Source organism: Rutidosis leptorrhynchoides, chromosome 8 (genome assembly GCF_046630445.1).
Source record: "Rutidosis leptorrhynchoides isolate AG116_Rl617_1_P2 chromosome 8, CSIRO_AGI_Rlap_v1, whole genome shotgun sequence".
NCBI classification, from domain to species: domain Eukaryota; kingdom Viridiplantae; phylum Streptophyta; class Magnoliopsida; order Asterales; family Asteraceae; genus Rutidosis; species Rutidosis leptorrhynchoides.
The window spans coordinates 360,532,071-360,552,445 of NC_092340.1; the positions used below are offsets into that span (position 1 = coordinate 360,532,071).

General features: G+C 33.5%; 1 protein-coding gene across 1 annotated transcript; it reads right to left on the reverse strand.

The window, feature by feature from the left end:
* Positions 1–8,938: 8,938 nt before the first annotated feature.
* Positions 8,939–17,553, reverse strand: LOC139864674 (truncated transcription factor CAULIFLOWER D-like). The gene is made up of 6 exons (XM_071853248.1): positions 17,363–17,553; positions 10,613–10,694; positions 10,473–10,534; positions 10,244–10,383; positions 10,133–10,184; positions 8,939–9,110 (listed from the first exon to the last, which is right to left on the reverse strand). The coding sequence occupies exons 1-6, from the start codon at positions 17,551–17,553 to the stop codon at positions 8,939–8,941; spliced, it is 699 nt and encodes a 232-aa protein (XP_071709349.1).
* Positions 17,554–20,375: the final 2,822 nt, after the last annotated feature.

The window sequence follows — 20,375 nt, forward strand, 5'->3', positions numbered from 1 at the left end:
ATTAATGTTGTTAACCCATTGTTTATTATATCTAATGAGATGTTAAATTATTATATTATTATGATATTATGATATATTAATATATCTTAATATGATATATATACATTTAAATGTCGTTACAACGATAATCGTTACATATATGTCTCGTTTCGAAATCCTTAAGTTAGTAGTCTTGTTTATATGTATATAACTCATTGTTAATATACTTATGGAGATACTTACTTATCATAATCTCATGTTAACCATATGTATATCCATATATATATCGTCATTTCGTTTTTACAAGTTTTAACATTCGTGAATCGCCGGTCAACTTGGGTGGTCAATTGTCTATATGAAACATATTTCAATTAATCAAGTCTTAACAAGTTTGATTGCTTAACATGTTGGAAACATTTAATCATGTAAATATCAATCTCAATTAATATATATAAACATGGAAAAGTTCGGGTCACTACATATATGTAGTTGATCGAGCATGTATTTGTCACTGGGACTGGATACACGTTGATTGCAATAGATGGGCGTTTAAGGACTTAATGGGTTTAACTCTCCGGTTCGGTTTACCGTGAATAGCCCTAATCTAATTCTAGGTAGGGTGGTTAATGCTCAGTCTGTAACATCCCGCCTTTTTCCGTTTACTTTCCGTTTATTCATTTTAAAGTCCGTTATATATTTATAACATCTCCCGTTGATACGCGTTTTAAATTATCTCATTTAGGTAATTCACGCACCCAAATGAAAGTTAAGGGACCAAACTCGCCAAAGGATCAAACCTTTGACTAGGTTAAAGGGTCAAACCCCTCTTACCCATTCATTCATCTCTCTCTCATTTTACTACTTCCTCCATTTTCTCTCAACACCCCATTTCAAAGAATCATCATCCAAATCCGAGCTAGCGGGTGTTTTGCAAAACAAATTACATTTTTGGAATCCTTGCAACTTCCTCTTCGATTCCATACCGATTTCATTACATTTGGGTAACTTTCTAAAATCACTAGATTTTGTGTTCTTGATGTTTTTAACTTATAAAGTTGTTAGTTAGTGTCTATGGCTCAAGTATAACATGAATACATGTTTTGTTTGCTCGATTTGTTGTTTTGAGTAACTAGTTTGAACATTTGAAATGGGTGTGCTTAATCCTTGCTTTTGGTTGATTAAATGTTGTTTAAATGTTAAAGTTCATGTATTAAATGTGTTACTAGCATCATTAGCTTTATTTTGATGTGTATGTTGATTTAGAAAAGCTTCATTTACAAAATGGTTGAATTCATGATTTTGATTAGGGTTTGATGAACTCTAAAATGAACTTTTGATGCTTTGAATGCCATGAAATGTTATTAGTTAGTGATTAGTTGTATTGTATGTTTCATATCGTATGTGTAAATTGGATTCCCGAGTCAAGAAATGCGTTTTATGAACTTGAAACTTCGATTTTGAATATTTAACGTTCATTTATTGAGGTTTTCATTGTTGTTAATGATGGAATTGATTCATGAAATGTGTTTAGTTGTATTCCTCTTTAAATTACCTTTCCAACGATATAAGATACGTGTTTTGAATGTTAACGAGTCAAAAGTTAAGATCGTTTGAAGTTGAAATTGTCTAAGTGTTAAACTGCCCCAGAATTGCTGCACCAGACACAGATGCGGCGCATCTGCTTTGGATGCGGCGCATCTGAGGCAGACTGCCCAAAAATGTCAATTTTCGCTTACTTCTAAGTATGCTACGCACCCCCGATCAACATGAAACTTGGCCAACATGCTCATATATGATTTCTAAGCTCAGGAAAATAGTTCGGGACCCGACCGACCCCGTTGACTTTTTCGTTGACTTTGACCAAGTTTGACTTTTAGTCAAACATAACAAAACACTTATGCAATCGTTCTAATCTTATTTTATACTTGATTCTTGCATGAAACTTGACAACGTGATTCACATGCTATATATTCGAGTCGTAACGAGCCATAGGACTAATTGAACACTTTGACCTATCGTGTTTACCGATATTGATACAAACCTATTTGTTTAGGTCAAGACTAGCATTCGTTCTTGCACACGTTTACTTGTTGAAGTACTTTTACATACGTGCACTCAAGGTGAGATCATAGTCCCACTTTTACTCTTTTTGAACTTACATTTGGGATGAGAAAACATAAATGTTTCTTTTACTAAGTGAACACAAGTACAGGAAAACAAACATTCTACATACGAGTTTAGAACAAAATCCTCAATTCGATTATCATTAGTTACACTTGCCGGGTGTAAGCGAGAACTTATGTTGTATGGATCCATATGGGTTTGATAAACCCTCATTCAAACGGTTCGCTACCGTTTATGAATGGAATATATTTTCGAGAAACAGTGTATGTTCTAACACTATTGTGATGGGGTTCTATGGAAGGAATGTTAAGCATTGATAATTGGGTGCTCGTGAAACAAACTTTTGGAATGTATTACTAGTATATCAATGTTACAAATCTTGTGGTTCACTTGTACTTACTTACTTAAACCTATGATTTCACCAACGTTTTCGTTGACAGATTTCTATGTTTTTCTCAGGTCCTTGAAGGTTTTGTGATACATGCTTCCGCTCATTACTTTTGATACTTGCTTGGATGTCGAGTATACATGCATACGTGGAGCGTCTTTTGGCTACTTTTAAATTGTGTCGCATATGTTTCATTTGTACTTTAAACTTTGTAACGTAACTAGTTGTCGAACTACTTTGTAAACCTTGGAACATCTTTACTTTTGAAATGAATGCGACATACTTTTGGTTAAATGTTGTTTTAAAGACTTATGACCAAGTAACGGGACCCAAGTAGACGACACCGTCAATGACGATTTTTTCGGGTCGCTACACAGTCTACCATCGTTGGATTAACCGTAACAATGGCCGTCGGGTTTCGTAGGTTTATGTTCGAAGAACATACATGTTACCGTAAGTTGTGTTCATAGTTTTAGATTTATCGTAAGCCGAGTATCCAAAATGTAACGTGTTAATAAATATGAGGTTAGCGTTTGTATTTATCGTGAAACCTAACCCTAGATATCCTAAGTAAGCAGGGATTCTCCTTAACTACTTTCCATAATAAACGGGATATGAACTAAGAAAGGATTACGACTTAAGTTAAGATAAGATCGTGACTTGTGTGCAAAGCAAAGTTGCATTGTGCGCCCATAGATTGCTAACTAAATTAGCGCATGACTTAACGAATAAGTGTGCGCAAGCACGTGATACGCACGAGCGCTTATTTTGTGTTCAGAAGTCTCCCACAAATGTCAACATACATCTCCATATAAAATGACCACCCAAGTGAGTGATACAACTTTTCATTAATAATCTAGTGTGCTAACCACATAGCAGACCCTATGAAATATACAGTCTTCATGGGGAACAAATGCAAACAATTAACAATATAAATTAGTTTTAGTTGTCAAGGCCAAAATGTTGCATTAAATGGTAAACTTAGGGGGCGTTTGATAATAATGAATAATTTAGCGCTAGATGGTTCATAATCTTAACGATTCAAAGGTTCTAACTAAAGGTGGTTCTGAATGACGATAGCATTAACTAAAGGTGGTTCTGAATGACAATAACCTGTTTGATAATAGTTTTGAATGAACAATGTGAACGATATATAATTACCTTATTAACCTTTTGCATTGTTCAAAAAAGAATATAGTTGTTTAATACGTGTTCTTGATATAATTAATAAGAATACAACATAAAATTTAGGTGTTTAATGTTTAAGAGAGTACTTCAACTCTGAATGGTTCATTTTACATTACCATTTAGCACCATATATCATTCGGAGCTCGGAAACATCAGAAACAAGAAACAAACGCGTTGAATGCAGAATTTCAACGTTGAACCATTCAATTAAGAGGTAATCAAACACACTTTCAAATACCTTATGCACTAACATACAAAATAGATTTCAACCGTACCTATGAGAAAAAATGAAATTGAAAGCATACCTTTCCTTTAAGGGTTGATACGTACTCCATCATCAGTTGTGTTTCCAGGACTTCCAATGAAGCAAGAGGTCACGGGTTCGATTCCCTTCAAGGCAAATACCTTGGGGCGAGCTCCATTTAGTGATTGATTGACTAGAGGATGCTTTGCCTGGTAGCAGTGGAGGCCTGGCTTGCCGTTTACCCGGGGTTTACCAACTAGAGGGGAGCCATTATGGCTCGTCGCTAGGGGGTTCCTCGTAAAAAAAAAAAAAACAAAAATTATGGTTTGATTATATATTATAGAATGCAAGAGTAATTGATAGTTGATTCAATGAAGTTCTATTTATTTTAAAAGTCTGATACCCTACCACACAACTAGTGGAATCCGTAGTTGGTTATTAAAGTATCATACATGATATCCAACACACCCTTTGAGTATTCTTCACTACGTAACACCAAATCATCTAATTGTTCTAACACTTACAACTGTTGGTGCTTTCAGAAGTAAATGACTGTATATTTATCATAACATATTACATGCCAAGTGTTGCATTGGCCAGAATGCCACTAGTTCTGGATGAAAGGAATTTAAGTAATTTTTTTTAAGGCATAATAGATTAAAAACTAGCAAAAAGGTATAAAAAAGGTATAAAAAAAAAATTTACAAGGAGTCTATTGGGTTTTTTAACCACATAGACCAAGATTTCTTTTCAACAACAAGAAATTCAATCAAAAAGACTAAGAAATCCAATCAATAAAGTTTAAGTAGTGTTTGTAATAATCATCATATTAAATTGATATGAAGGAAACATGAGCAGGGTAGTTGTGCAATTAGGTACAGGTGTAGATTAAGACTTCACTAACTTCAAGAGAGAAATATCAAGACTTCACTATATTGATGTCTTGTATTTGCTGTTATAGATAATGAACAGAAAGTGATATTATAATTCTATGCGAGTAAAATCAGAATATGCAGCTCACGTTTCTAGATTGTGCCGACTCGTTACTAACCTCATCTTTAAAAGTCTCCTTTGGCTGTCTACCTAACATCCTAATAAATCTTGATAATCAGCTTGCATTTCTTGATGGTGTCGACCCATTTGTACTCCGTATTTATTATCTTTACAGGTCCCCTTAGATTCTCTAGTTGATGTCGTAGGGATCCCACAGGCTACAGGTAAAATGAAAGAAAAAAAAGAGGCTAGAAATGATGAAGGGTCAAATGGGTCAAACAAGTCAAAAGGTGTCCAATGTATATTTAATCTTAAAACGTCGCAGATGATTTGCTTGAAAGTATCTATTATTGCTATAGTATACACTCAGTAATCAGATTAGACACTTCAAATTGTTCGGACTATAAGTGTGTTGGATCAACATGGCATAAAATCTTTGCCACCCACGTGCCTCCCCAGGTCATTACGCCACCCATATTCATAGAGATACGGTGTAACATCCGGTCTTTTTCCGTTTACTTTCCGTTATACTATTTTAAAGTCCGTTATATAATTATAACATCTCCCGTTAATACGCGTTTTAAAATATTTCGTTTAGATAATTCACGCACCCGAATCAAACTTGAGGGACTAAACTTGCCAAGAGGGCAAAGAGATGACTAGGTCAACTAGTCAACTCCATCCTCCTCCATTCATTCATCTTTCACTTTCTCTTTTACTTTCAACTTCTATCTCAAACAACCAACTCAAAGATTCATCATCTATTTTCGATCTAGCAAGCATAAACTAAAACAAATTACATATTCGGAATCCTTGCATCTTCCTCTTCGAATCCATACCAACTTTATTGCATTTGGGTAACTTTCTAAAAACACTAGATTTTGTGTTCTTGATGTTTTTAACTTATAGAAGTGTTAATTAGTGTCTATGGCTCAAGTCTAACATGAATATATGATTTATATGCTCGATCTTGTTATTTTAAGTAACTAGCTTAAACTTGAAATGGGTGTGCTTGATCTTGAGATTTGGTTGCCTAAATGTTGTTAGATGTTAAAAGTGCATGTATTAAATGTGTTACTAGCATCACTAGCTTCAATTTGGTATGTAAGTTGACATGGAATAGCTTCATAAACATAATTGTTAAATTTGTGATTTTGAGTTAGGGTTTGATAGAAGTAAAATGAACTTTTGATGCATTGAATGCTTTGCAATGTTGTTTGTAAGTGTTTAGTTGTATTGTATGCGTATTTACCTACGAAACGGCGTATCATATGTGTGCATTTAATTCCCAAATCATCAATATGCATTTATGAACTTGAAACATTTATGATGAGCATTAAATGATCATTCAATTTGGAAATTTGATTATTGTAAATGATGATCTTGGTTGATGAAATGTGTTTAGTTGCATTCCTCGTAAATTTACCTTTCCAATGATGTATGGTATACGTTTTAAGTGTTTACGGTTTGCGAATTGTGCTTAATTGAAGTTTGGTTGAGACTTGAACAAGTGAAACTGGCCAGGCACCAGCTCACGTTGATTGCCGCGGCGCGGCACTCCTTGGTCGCGGCGCGACATTAGGCGTGGCCAGGGACTGACCAACCTTACAATTTTACAAAAAATGTTTGCTATGCTACGCACCTCCGATTCACATGTAACTTGTTTTAACATGCTTATATATGATTAAAAACCTCAGAAAAATAGTTCGGGACCCGACCCGAACGTGTTGACTTTTTCATTGACTTTGACTTGACCAACATTGACTTTTGTCCAAACTTAACCAAATACTTATGCAATCGTTCCAACGTGCTTTTATCTTTGTATCTTGCATGAAACTTGACAACGTGACTCACATGCTATATTATCGAGTCGTAACGAGCCATAGGACTAATTGAACACTTTGACCGACCGTGTTTACCGATATTAATACGAACCTATTTGTTTAGGTCAAGACTAGCATTCGTTCTTGCACACGTTACTTTGTGAAGTACATTATACTATTCGTGCAACCAAGGTGAGATCATAGTCCCACATTTTCAACAACTTTTACTCTTTAAACTGTGGGATGAGAAACATATACGTATAATACTTTTATGCTTTGAACACAAGTACGGAAACAAACATTCCACGTGGAGTTAGAATAAAAAGGCCTCAATTCAATTATTATTAGTTACACTTGCAGGGTGTAAACGTGAACTTATGTTGTGTGATCACATGGGCTTGACAAGCCCTCATTCGAACGGTTCGCTACCGTTAGCGGATGAAATATATTTTCGAGTATATAGTGTAGGTTCTAACACTATGATAACGGGGTTCGTGAACAGTTAAGTCTTGATAATTGGGTGCTTCACAAACGTATAACAACTTTGAAATGAAAATGATTTTGATAATCAACGTTATGGCAATACAAAATCTTGTGGTTAAAAAAAAACATTTACTACTACACCTATGATTTCACCAACGTTTTTCGTTGACAGTTTTCTATATGTTTTCTCAGGTCCTTGAACGCTAAATGATACATGATTCCACACTCTACTTTTTGATACTTGCTTGGATGTCGAGTATACATGTATACGGAGCGTCTTTTGGCTTTACTTAAATTTGTGTAGCATAGGTTTAATTCGTACTTAAAACGTTGTAACGTAACTAGCCTTTGAACTACTTTGTAACACTTGAAACATCTTTACTTATGAAATGAATGCGACATACTTTTGGCCAAACGTTGTTTAAAGACTTATGACCACGTAACGGGACCCAAGTAGACGGCGCCGTCAATGACGATTTTGTCGGGTCGCTACACACGGTACTCTAAAACATGAAATTGAAATAGATGCAGACTCATTAAGGAGGCCATGAACACAGTACATGTCATTTCTTAGACTGTTGTGTTCGGGTATTGTGGGTTCATACTTACCCATTTCGTGTTTAATTTCTACGTACACATGATGTGTCAATACGGGTTTTCTACTAATAATAGAGGTTGATTGGTGATGGAGAAGATCTATAAACTGTGAGTATGAAAGAAGGTTAAAGTCGTAAATCTAAAGGTTATATAACTAAGAACAATCTTGGTCTACATAGCATTGTGTTAAAATCAGACCACCAAGATATCTCGTAATTTCAAATGAATAGAATTGAAATTTTTTCTTTTTTGTTGTTTCACTGTAGCTAATTAATCATATGCAAGTATGTGACTAACTTAATCACCGTACCTGGTTTGCATCATCCAAAGGTAAAACCTTCATTGGACGCAACCGTTCAAGAGCGTTATCTCAACCTACAAAATCTTTTTCCAGTGTGTAGTAGTTGCTCCCCTATCTAGTAGCGTTAGCATTAAATCTCCGGCAATTAAGACCTAACTAATATGGATATTAGCCCGTGTGTGTAATGTGCTAATTAGGACATGAACCATAATCCTACAATCATAACTAGACAATTCCCCACTTTTACGATGTTCAGGTTAAAAGTCATATCTCGTTCTTTTAAGACAAAATTACTCCGGTCGTCCTTGAACTTGTACCCAAATCACTGGGGTCGTCCTTAAACTTTTTTTTTAACTGGGGTCGTCACTATTCTTTCAAAAAGTAACGTCTGTCGTCCTTCCGTCTCATTACCGTCTAAACTTACCGTTAACCTGAATCATGTGCGTATCACGTGAGGGTATTTCAGTCTTTTTCCGTCCTTTAAGTCTTGCACCCCTTATCTTCATCTTTATCCTCAATATATTTCTCATTATTTCAGACCCCAAATTCTTTACCCAAAACCATAACACTTTCACCTAAATTCCTCTAATAATCTTGTCCTTTAATAAATCATCATCTTCATCTTCCTCGTGGATTCATCATCTTCATGATCTATTCATCATCCTCATCACCACCCATTATTCAAGACCAATTAAACACAATAATTTACAAAGTAAGAGTAAACCCTAAATCAAAGCAACCAAATTACATACAAAGCAACAAGAGAATAAACCCTAAATCAGTCACTTGCAGAGAACAAAAACATCATCGTTGTATCATCATCGTGACGGCGGAGATGTTGCAGGTGACCTGAGTGGCGGTGACGGTGGTGGTGGTTGAAATTTTAGGGAGATGATGAAGTTTGTAGATGAACTGGGTGGGGATGGTGATGATTGTTGATTGACCATCATCTTCTCAAACGCCGCATCTGACTGGAGACATTGACCACCGCTGCAAACCACCATCTCACGTTATCTCTCTGTTAAACTTCAGAGATTTCGATCAACAAATGGAGCTCTGAACCACCGTAACTCCAGATCTACAATGGCGTCGTGCTGGTGATCGATTGCAAAAGCAATTAATTAGTATAAATTCGGTGTCGGAAAATTTAAACCACCAGAATATTAGTTTCAACTTGCCGAAAAATTTCGAGATTCCATATGTGATATTTAACATTAATTGATTTTTATTTCTGTGTTCATTTGTTGAATCAAGTCCAATCGTATGATGAAATTGGTTCCTTCGGTTATAACAAAAGTGAAAGCGAGACAAAAAGGAAGTGGTTATGATGAAATTGGTTCCTTCATTTGTTGATTTTTATTATCATTTTATGTGATTATTAGTATCTATAGCTCGTATATAGATACATACGCATATAGTTCGTTCTTGGTTTTTATATGAAGTCGTATATGTTCCCAAATACATGATAACAGAGGAGTACCGACTGTTTGATATAATTTTTGGTTTGGTCTGGTTTTGATTCGGGTTTAATTTGATTAGTTCCATCTCATAAATATTTAAGATTCTTATTTTATAAATATTAGGGTTCTTATTTTTTTGAATTGATATGAAGATTTAAAGGGATGGGGAAAAGTGACAAAAGGAAGTGGTTAAATGACAAAAATATCCTCACATGTTTGGCACATGATCAAGTTTAACGGAAATATAGACGTCTGTTAAGCGGAAGGACAACAAGAGTTACTTTTTCAAAGAATAGTGACGACACCAGTTAAAAAAAAAGTTTAAAGACGACCCTAGTGATTTGGGTACAAGTTCAAGGACGACCTGAGTAATTTTGTCTTCTTTTAATTTTAGGTTTCTAGTGTGGCCTTCATTAATCCACAGTAAAAATGCTCAACTTTCTTCATTTCTATCTTCTATCCAAAACATAGGAGCACTAAGTAACATATGACAGAAATTAATAGTCTTAAAAGCTTTAACATATAGCTAGGAAAGATAATGATAGACAACACCTTCGATAGCATGGATAACTAAAACACTGAGCAATATAAGTAGAAATCAAAACTAATAAACCCAAGAAACAATGTGAAAGTGATGCAATATACAAGTATAAAACTACAAACAGCTTTGCACACAATCAAGTAAGTAGAATCGGACAATCACCTTTTTTATTCGTGTGTGAACAAGAGCATCACCAAGTTCTTGTTCTAGTTGCATCATTTCAGTCACAGATAGCTCCTCAGTATTATTCTCATCGTCAAGCCTGCACATAGAGTTCAAGTTCATGGCACCAACTTCCAAACGCAATGTCATATTATATCAACTCGTGTGAACAATGTGACTATAACTTACATTTCCACTGTGCGTAGAAGTTGTTTGCATGTTTGGAATTTTTTGCACTGTGAATATTCAGCACATCTCATTAATCATTAAATTAAATATGTATCATTTGTGTAATTGGCAACTAGCTCTCAAATAAGTTGGGTGCTCACTAAATCTCCATTGGCATCTTGTATAGTTCTCTCTCCCTCGTGAAGACAACTTTTCTTATACCTAGAAAGAACATGTTCCACACTGAAACACAGGGGTCGAAAACATATAGAAAGTTAGTGGTGATGTAAGAAATTTCATGCACAATGGTCCACTCTTAAACACGGAGTCGGAGAAAATAATTTAGATTAAATATTGTTAGAAATAGTGAATCACCGACTCATGGAAAAACATAATGATGGCAAGTGGATACACTGAAACATACCATCATACTAGGAGGCAATGCCCGTGCGTTGCACGACTTGTCTCAAATTTCACTATTTTGAAATTCGTATTCCGAATGGTTTGAGTTATGGCGGGAATTGGTTGAAAACATATTCATCTTGAAGTGAAAGTTGATGTTGGTCCCATTATGCAAGTGGTCAAGTAGAATTTTGTGCATATATTTTGTTTGCCACTATGAAAATCTGCACATTCGGGTCATATGTACTAATCATGAAACTATATATAAACAAAAGTTTACTAAATGTGGTTAAATGAGTTAACAAATGATATCAAAGTTTACATAATGTAGTACGATTCATAATATTAAAACATATATTACCTTTAAATTTACCATTAAATTTTTCAAGATGTTTCTTTACGACTTTATATGTGACAATAAGTAGATACATAATAATTGGAGTATATAAAAAAAATCCTAAATATGAACATGAACCGTTACGTATTACTACACCACAAAATATAAAACTCGTGAATATAATAAAATTGAAGGTTCATAACAATTAATATGAAATTAATAATTATTTATTAACTATTATAATAAAGATATATAACACCATCAAGAGTAGTAAAGCTTATAAACTTTACAATACATGTTATCTTTTTATTTTCCTTAATTTAACTTTAGTTATAAACATTCATTCATAATAAGTAAAATTTATATGTCATAAATTATATGATTAGTTTCAATCTTTTCATTTTCCTTATCATTATTTTGTCATAAATTTAAAATTAAGCTATGACATAAATAATAATAATAGTTTCAAACTTTTTATCTTTCATATTTATATTAATAGATATCGTTGCATATATATATATATATATATATATATATATATATATATATATATATATATATATATATATATATATATATATATATATATATATATATATATATATATATATATATATGGAAATTAATTAAATAAACATGATCTAGATATTTACATGGATAAAAAATATTACACCTATAATAATCATACTTATATAAATTATAACTAAAACGTCATAATAATAATAATAATAATAATAATAATAATAATGATAATAATAATAATAATAATAATAATAATAATAATAATAATAATAATAATAATAATAATAATAATAATAATAATAATAATAATAATAATAATTAATCATAATCGTAATCATATTCATAATTATAATTATGAGTTTAACTCATAATAGTGTCATTGCACCTATAAAAAATGTTACACCTATAATAATCATACAGTTATATGAATTATAACTAAAATATAATAGCAATAAAAATAATAATCGTAATCATATTCATAATTATAATTATATAATTATGAATTATAATCATAATAGTAATCATAATCCTAATTATTAATCATATAAGTTATACAAATGTACAATAATAATCATAATATCATAATATTAACATTAAAAGGAGATCTTCGGACGAATCGATCCAACATAAAGTCAACCACGTTTTTTTTGCCTTGTCCGCGGTTTACAATATTTTGAAATTGGTGTTTCTTCGATACCTACAAAAACAAAAAACATATATTATGTTTAATATATATAAGTATATATATCATATACTATATCTGCTATAATAATCTATATATCATTTCTTCTTCTTTCCATCTAAAAAAAATCGTGAATACAATATTAGTAATATGATGTGCTCTTTTGTATGATTGATATGAAAAATGGAATGAAGATGACATATTGATAGGCTAAAAAAATAACTTAGGTTACTTAGAAGATGAAAGGTTTTTATATTTATTGCTCATTAATTGCTTAAAATATATTTGTGACGTTTTTATTTAATATGGTATTTATCTTTTTATTAAATTTTTTACCATAATAATTTTTAACCTTTTTTAACCGTGTATTAAATTTAACTGGTAAATTTTATTGAGTTAACCGTATTTAATACACCATATTTATGATTCTAGGACTCAATTACTATAGATATATATAGATATAGATATATAGATAGATAGATGTAACCACTTATTCACTTGGAAGAGTGAAGTTTGTAGGCAAGAAAAAATGGACATATAGATGTCAAATAACTTTTGATAAAACTAGTTGGAGCTTACTTATTGTAAGTGCTTAGCAAAGTTGTTGGAGCTGGAAACTTATAGTTGTAAATTGACTTAAATGGGCACAAATAAAAATTGTAAAATAATATAGTAAAATGTTTTTTAGTTCATTTTGCACGAGGTCTACTTTTTTAAAAAAAATACTTAAAATAGCTTATATAGGAATATATATGATGAATCCCTGGGATGGGTAGAAATCTAAAGCGATGTTCAATACTTTGCTTACTTACAACTGAAAAGTAAATAACATTCCTTATTTAATCGTTATCGTTATTAACAAATCGAAAATCCTTGTAGACAAAGTCAATTCCAATCAAGGGGTGAATGAAATTCGATGCATAAATTGGTTGAGTAAAAGAACATAAGAGCAGTACTTTTACTATGTCACTTAAGTTAGATAAGAATTCCTAAGCCATATGAGTTAAGAATAACAATTTATTTAAACTACCTAAACAAATACATCCTTAAAGACTTTTTTGGTGTAATAGTTTAATCAACTCTATTTGTTATACAACATCATAGCAAAGAAGCTTGTTCCATTTAAAGTAGCATACAATCAATGATTTAGTAAATGTTGTAAAACTCCATTGGATTGTAAACTGGAGCAAAAAAGTCGGACTACATTAGAAAGAGTACTTGTAACCTAAGTGCCGCTTGCTACAACCTAGTATAAATTGCTAGGGTATTTTAGTGAAAAAAGTCCTTCGAGAATAGAAGGGTTGACTATGATCTTATACGTATCATTGTGTACATGTTATGGTACCTTCGTATTAGATCATTGAGCGGATTAACCAGCAAGAAATTAGGAAGAAAGATGGATTACATGGTATCACATAGTGATGAACTTGATTCACACTTTAAAAGTCTAATTTGTATAATTGCATTTTATTTACTTTAGCCAACTTGAAACCATAATGTGTAAGAATCTTTTAATCTTCGGCTCCTAGTGTGTTGCTTCTAGGCTTTGTAGTTTACAAAGTTATCTCGTTCATTTCCTATGCATCCAATATAACCCGAAGGATGGGGTTTTCTGTATGTAATTACTTCGAATTTTGTTTTTGATGGCAAATTTTATGTGTGTATCAATTCTATAAACTTAGATAGTTGGACGTTCCATCATCGATGGACGTTTCTCCAAGGACCTTTCGCATCGAGGCAATAAAACATATATATTAGATTCAAATGGTTTTACCGTAATCTTTGTTGTTGGGAAATATAATATATTCGACATTTAAAGTTCGATAATTATGTCACGACTATGGTTTCAAGTCATGGAACTCCCTTGACCTAGTATGTAAAGGTTAAGTGAGTTGGTTTAAGGTAATTGTTGGTTTAAGGTTTAAGTGAGTTGGTTTAATCAAATCCGAGCTGACCTAATGTCAGTTCACGCAGCTTGAGAAATTCACCACTAATTCATAGCATTCTAAACTAGACACGGCACGAGTAGCTCACTTATCAATATGAGTCAATATGTTAGCTCGCTAGTTTCGATTAACATGCTCTTTGTATCCTAATAGACTAGCGGGTGGTTTCTCGGCATGTACCTCACAATGTTAAATTACTAACAAAATAAACCGTTCATGGTTTAACCAACTCCATTTAGACACTTAAGATCCTACACTACCTATTGAAATATAATGTTATGTTATATTCCTTTCCTCGATTGATTTTGTATTATGTAGCCATTCTTCAATTGATTTTGTATTATGTATCACTTTTATAAATTCCGTTTACAAATTTCAATTCAAACAAGAAAATGAAGATGGTGCTAGTAATTTTGAATGCAGGAAGCAAAACAGATCTTTTTCTTCAACAAGCAAAGCATATATATTCATGTACATTTTTTCACTTGTAATAGAAGCCGTATATAATTGTAACTCTTAATTCTTATATCAAGATTAATAAGAGACTTGCTAGTGAGTACGTTGACAAATGTGATTTTGGACTAACTAGCTATTTGTGTCCCTCAATTCTCATGCTTATTTACTTTTCGTAATTGTTTTGACACCCTAACATAGATGATTGATTTTATCGGTATGTAAGAGCCTCTTTCCTATCATTTTCTCAAACAATCTACCAAAAATGGCAAATAGGATGGTTGAATATCTTATCTATCAATATTCAACCCTCCCATCTCATACCTTATGAGCAATAGATTAAAGAAATTATTGTTGCTGTCTTTTGAAACAAGTAAGGTACGTGTTCTTTCTTCATCCTACATACACTATATATTCAACCATTAACCATGTGAGAAATGGACACCTATCCAAGATTTTCAATGATAAGAAAGAGCTAAAAAGTTCGGGTATCTATTCCAACTCACACCATTATTGAGTACTATACTAATGTGTAACAACCTTGATAAGTTTAATAACTCTAAAGGCATATGAATAACCCACTTTAAATGATGTACATTTGTGATAATATTATGTGAGTTTTGTAAGGGTGCAAACCAAAGTCCCACATCGGTCATGGGATAAAACAAATGTATGTATATAAGTCTAAGGGGAAGTCCCTCTATCACCAATTGGTTTTAGAAAAGGATAGACTCTTGGGCTTATATTGCAGGACATTGTGTTTGGGCTATACGATCCTTACAAGTGGTATCAGAGCTGGGCCATAGCCCCGATGTGGTGGACGGCGCAGTAGGGCGCACCCCTGAGCGCACGCAGCGACGTGGCGCACCTCTCGGTCTTGAGCAGCGATGAGTGGACCCAGCTCTCGTTCGAGGGGGACCCTGGCACGATGAGTTGATCCTGGAAGCCTTGTATCGAAATCTCCCTGCCTCTCCCACCAGGTTGAGAGTTCCGAGTTGACGGCGGTAAAGGTTGGATCCAGACTATCGTTGGAGGGGAGGCCTAGATGGACTTAGGTTTGAGGGGAGGTTTGTAAGGGTGCAAACCAAAGTCCCACATCGGTCATGGGATAAAACAAATGTATGTATATAAGTCTAAGGGGAAGTCCCTCTGACATTGTGTTTGGGCTATACGATCATTACAAGTTTTTCTTTCCTTAAATAATCACATACTATCAAAAACATACAAAACGCTAAATGATAAACACACAAACGATAAGCATACAAATTACCATTCCATTTCGCAAAGCAACGTGTGCTTTGACCAATCTTAGTATGAGAGATGCAGTTTTCAACTCCTCGAGTAAGTTTTTCAATTACGAAGTTATTTGTCAAACTAACCTAAATAATTCGTAATTCTAACTTTTTCTTCTTCTTTGATTAAGTAGTTTTCTCCTACAAATCCATAAAGCTTTTACATCTTGTTGTTCAATTCTATCTATTCAATCTATATCTATGTAAGATTTGCTCATTTAATTTCATAGCGCAGCCACATTGCAAGTATGTTTTAAGTTTTGAAAACTGATCGAACAACTTACTATAACAATATAATATGATGTTTTTTTTGTTCAAATTTGTGCTAGTTAATTACGGAGTATATTTCAACTTAGAACAAGATAAAGAACAGAAAAAAACCATTTTAGTTATAAATATGAAAGAACATTGTATTTGGTGTGAACACTTGAACATGTTTACTCAAATTCGAAATAAATATGATGTATTGATGCCTAAACCGACTACTAATCATAAAATTTGTATAGTAAAAATACTAAAACTGGAAATCATCCCGAGATCATGAACAACGGTTACAATGATTGACAGCTTGATTATCCACACACAATAATGCGTACAATAAACTTTCAATAACAGGTGGATCTTTGTTACCTTAATCACTTTGAAGACAACCTCCAAAAGGCTAACATATATTTATGGTTACAAAGCTAGCTTCGTTATTAAAATCGACAAAATCAAGGTGCAAAAATCAAACCAGTCGCCGTCCATTGGCCACTTTCGAAGCCGCTCGTGCCGCTAAAAATAGCTGATTGTCAATCTATTTCGAGACCTACGAACTACTAACCCTAGCAAATTCTGCAGCAATCGTGGATTGATTAAGGTGTGATAAGCAAGATGCACATAAAATCACATATTAAATCAATTAGAACCCTAGAAGAGTAAAGTTGTAAGGTTTTCCCTGTTCGGGTTACCCGGGAAGGGCGAGTAATCCGACCCCATACTCTACTGTACGCAGTCCATCAGGAATACTCTCTGGCTGTTTCCAACCCTTCCCTGGCCACCCCAAGAATTGAACCTGAGACCTCTTGCAAGGATCTCAGGGCCCCAACCACTTGGGCTACCTTGGGATGGTTAGAACCCTAGAAGCTTCCACATAAATTCCGTACAGGTTACGCCTATATATGCAGCTATATATCTATAGCTTATAGTCTCCATAGAAGTATATATAGAACAATACAAACACACACACGTGTGTGTATATAGGAATTTAACATATAAACCGTTGAAATTAAACGCACCTGCTAGAACTGCGGCTGCAGAAATCGTAGAGCTTTCCAGTGGCTGAGAAAACGATGACGGCGATATCGACGTCGCAGAGAACGGAAAAGTGGCGTGCTTTTTTAATCAAGCCTGATCGCCGTTTAGAAAACGTTACTTGACGGCTACTTTTGTCTTCGATCCGTTTTATTTCGAGCTTTCTCCGTCCCATTTTCTTCTAGACCTAACTTTTCGTCTTCTGATAATTAATAGCCCCTCGCTACATATGCATATACCCTAGGTATATCCTGTATCTATCTATTGACGTTTTGTAGTTTTAGCAACTGATTACAGTTGTCAATAGGATGGAAGCATGATGACTTGTACATAAACTTGCGTTAGTATTAAAATTCTTTGTTACGACTTATTTTATTTACATAGAGTGACATGTGGTCGGTTAGTGGACGGTGACGGTGCATCCGTATCCATCGAAGACAAGGGACGTTGATAGTTTCATAGCAGCTGGAAATGGCAAGATGCGTTCATATACTTTTTTGATATTACGGAGTAATACAAAACTATTTCTGATTTACGTTTTAATGTAATGTATATATATGTATATGTATAATATAACGTATAAATGTATAATGTATATAACAAGTTTTGGGGTCACCGTGGTCGAAGTGTGGTCGACCATGTATAATCTTTTAAGAGATATTGCTGTTAAATGTATGCGTAAGTTTTTTTTCATATGTAAGTATATATGTTTGTCATTGAAATAATTTAACGTTAATGAGTTTAACATAACCCAGAAAATGATAGTTAAATGTTTAAGAAAAAAATCAATAGCAAACAAAATCATAAACATATACAAAGAGTAACTTTTAAATTTAAAAGAAAAGTTTCATAGATCCATAATAAAAACAACAACTTATACTTTAAGATATATTGAGTATTGAATGTGTGGGATTTTTATATGTAAATTTAAATTTTAATGTGTTTTTTAGGTTCTAATACCGGCTAACAGATCAAACACACCTAATTCAACGTTCTTTTTTAACAATTAAACTAATTAAAACTGACATAATTTTATTACTTTTGTAAAGAAAAGAAAATAAAATTGTGAAAAAAATATTGTAAAATGGTGGAGGGAATATTGATAAAAAAAATAAATTGAAAGGGATTAAATAAAAAATTAAATGGTGTGGAAGAGTTGGTGGACTAAAGTTGAAAAATAATAAGGGTAAATTCAAACTTTAAATAAGATATATTGAGTATTGAATGTTTGGGATTTTTATATGTAAATTTAAATTTTAATGTGTTTTTTAGGTTCTGATACCGGCTAACAGATCAAACGCACCTAATTCAACGTTCTTTTTTAACAATTAAACTAATTAAAACTGACATAATTTTATTACTTTTGTAAAGAAAATAAAATAAAATTGTGAAAAAAACATTGTAAAATGGTGGAGGGAATATTGATAAAAAAATAAATTGAAAGGGATTAAATAAAAAATTAAATGGTGTGGAAGAGTTGGTGGACTAAAGTTGAAAAATAATAAGGGTAAATTCAAACTTTAAAAAAGAAAAGGAAAAAAATGAAGACCGCATGATTTGAACCGGGGCTGCCGGGAACTAAAGGGCATAACAAACCATTGCTCCACTATTTCTTTTATGTCTGAATTACGTTGTAAAATATATAACTCGTAAAAACATCCGAAATGAAAAGAAAAGTCAAAATTGGCGCTGAATGAACGGTTTCAATTTACATTTTCTAACTGAATATAGTTATAACGAGGATAAGAAACCGCACTTCGCTGCGGGGTGATTTTGATCGGTTAACAATGGATTAATTGAACGTAAAAAAGCGGTGACGGTTTAGTTGAATGCTAAAAAAAATTATGGAATGAAAAAAGAAGGTGAAACAAAAACAGTTAATTGTTGGTTAATCAAACATTTAAAAAAAAATGAAAATGAAAAAGAGTGAAAAAAAGTTGCGATTGCATAATAAAAATTTTATAAAACATGTTTAAATTTTATAGAACTTGACTCAACATTTACAAAACAGTCAATTAATAAAGAAATCTTTTTATATGTGTATTTTCTTTTGTAAAGTTTTATTAGAGAAAATATCTACTCATAAATTGTCTCCAATTTTCTTGCCCCATTTTTACTTAACATATATGGACTTTGAAATATGCTCCGGTCCACTCCAATTTTCTTGCTTGTGAATGATCCATCGGTCAGGCCATACATGTTATTTTCCTTTCAAATAAAACCCAAATTATTTATCTTTTTGTCTTTAAATTAAACCCTAAAATCCTCTCAAGTCATCCTCTCCCAAATTCAGCGACTGCCGCCAAACACCACCTTATTGCAAAGGCTGATCACCACTTAACAGCCAAGAATCAACACCAGATTCGTCCAATTCGTCGATCTAAACGTCGGCTGCCATTACCACTCAAACGACGCTTATCACAACCGAACCAGCAGTCACTTCACAGATACCGTCTTTCTCACGCCACCTCAATTATCTTTTTCGGCTAAACCGCTCTCGTTACTGAGCGATAGTGGTGGCTCATGCTGGTGGTTGTGGTAGTGGTTCAAGTTGGTCGTTAAAGGTCGTAGGGCTGTTGTTGGTGTCGTAAAAAGGTGATTCACGGTGGTTCTTGTTTGGCCTTCCGCCACTTTTCTCTTTTTCTAACCGACTTGCAAAGGATGGCGGTGGCGGTGGCAGGATGTTGATGGTGACGGTGGCAGGAGGGTGATGATGGCGGGTGGTTGTTGGTGGTGGTGGTGATGGAAGTTAGAGGTTAAGTGATGGTAGTGGCGTAAATGTAATTATGAATAAAAAAGAACTAAAATGACGTAATTGTCCCTGTGAACAGTACATCCTCATCACAATTAGTATTAGTGATAACTAGTCCGGATCCGGCCCGCGCGATGCGTCGGGAGCTTTCGGCCTGCATATTCATATTAAACGTAGCTTTATGTATTTACAGAAGGGAAAATGGCCCATGTGTTAAGCGCCGTTGTAGGTGTCGTCGTCTTTAG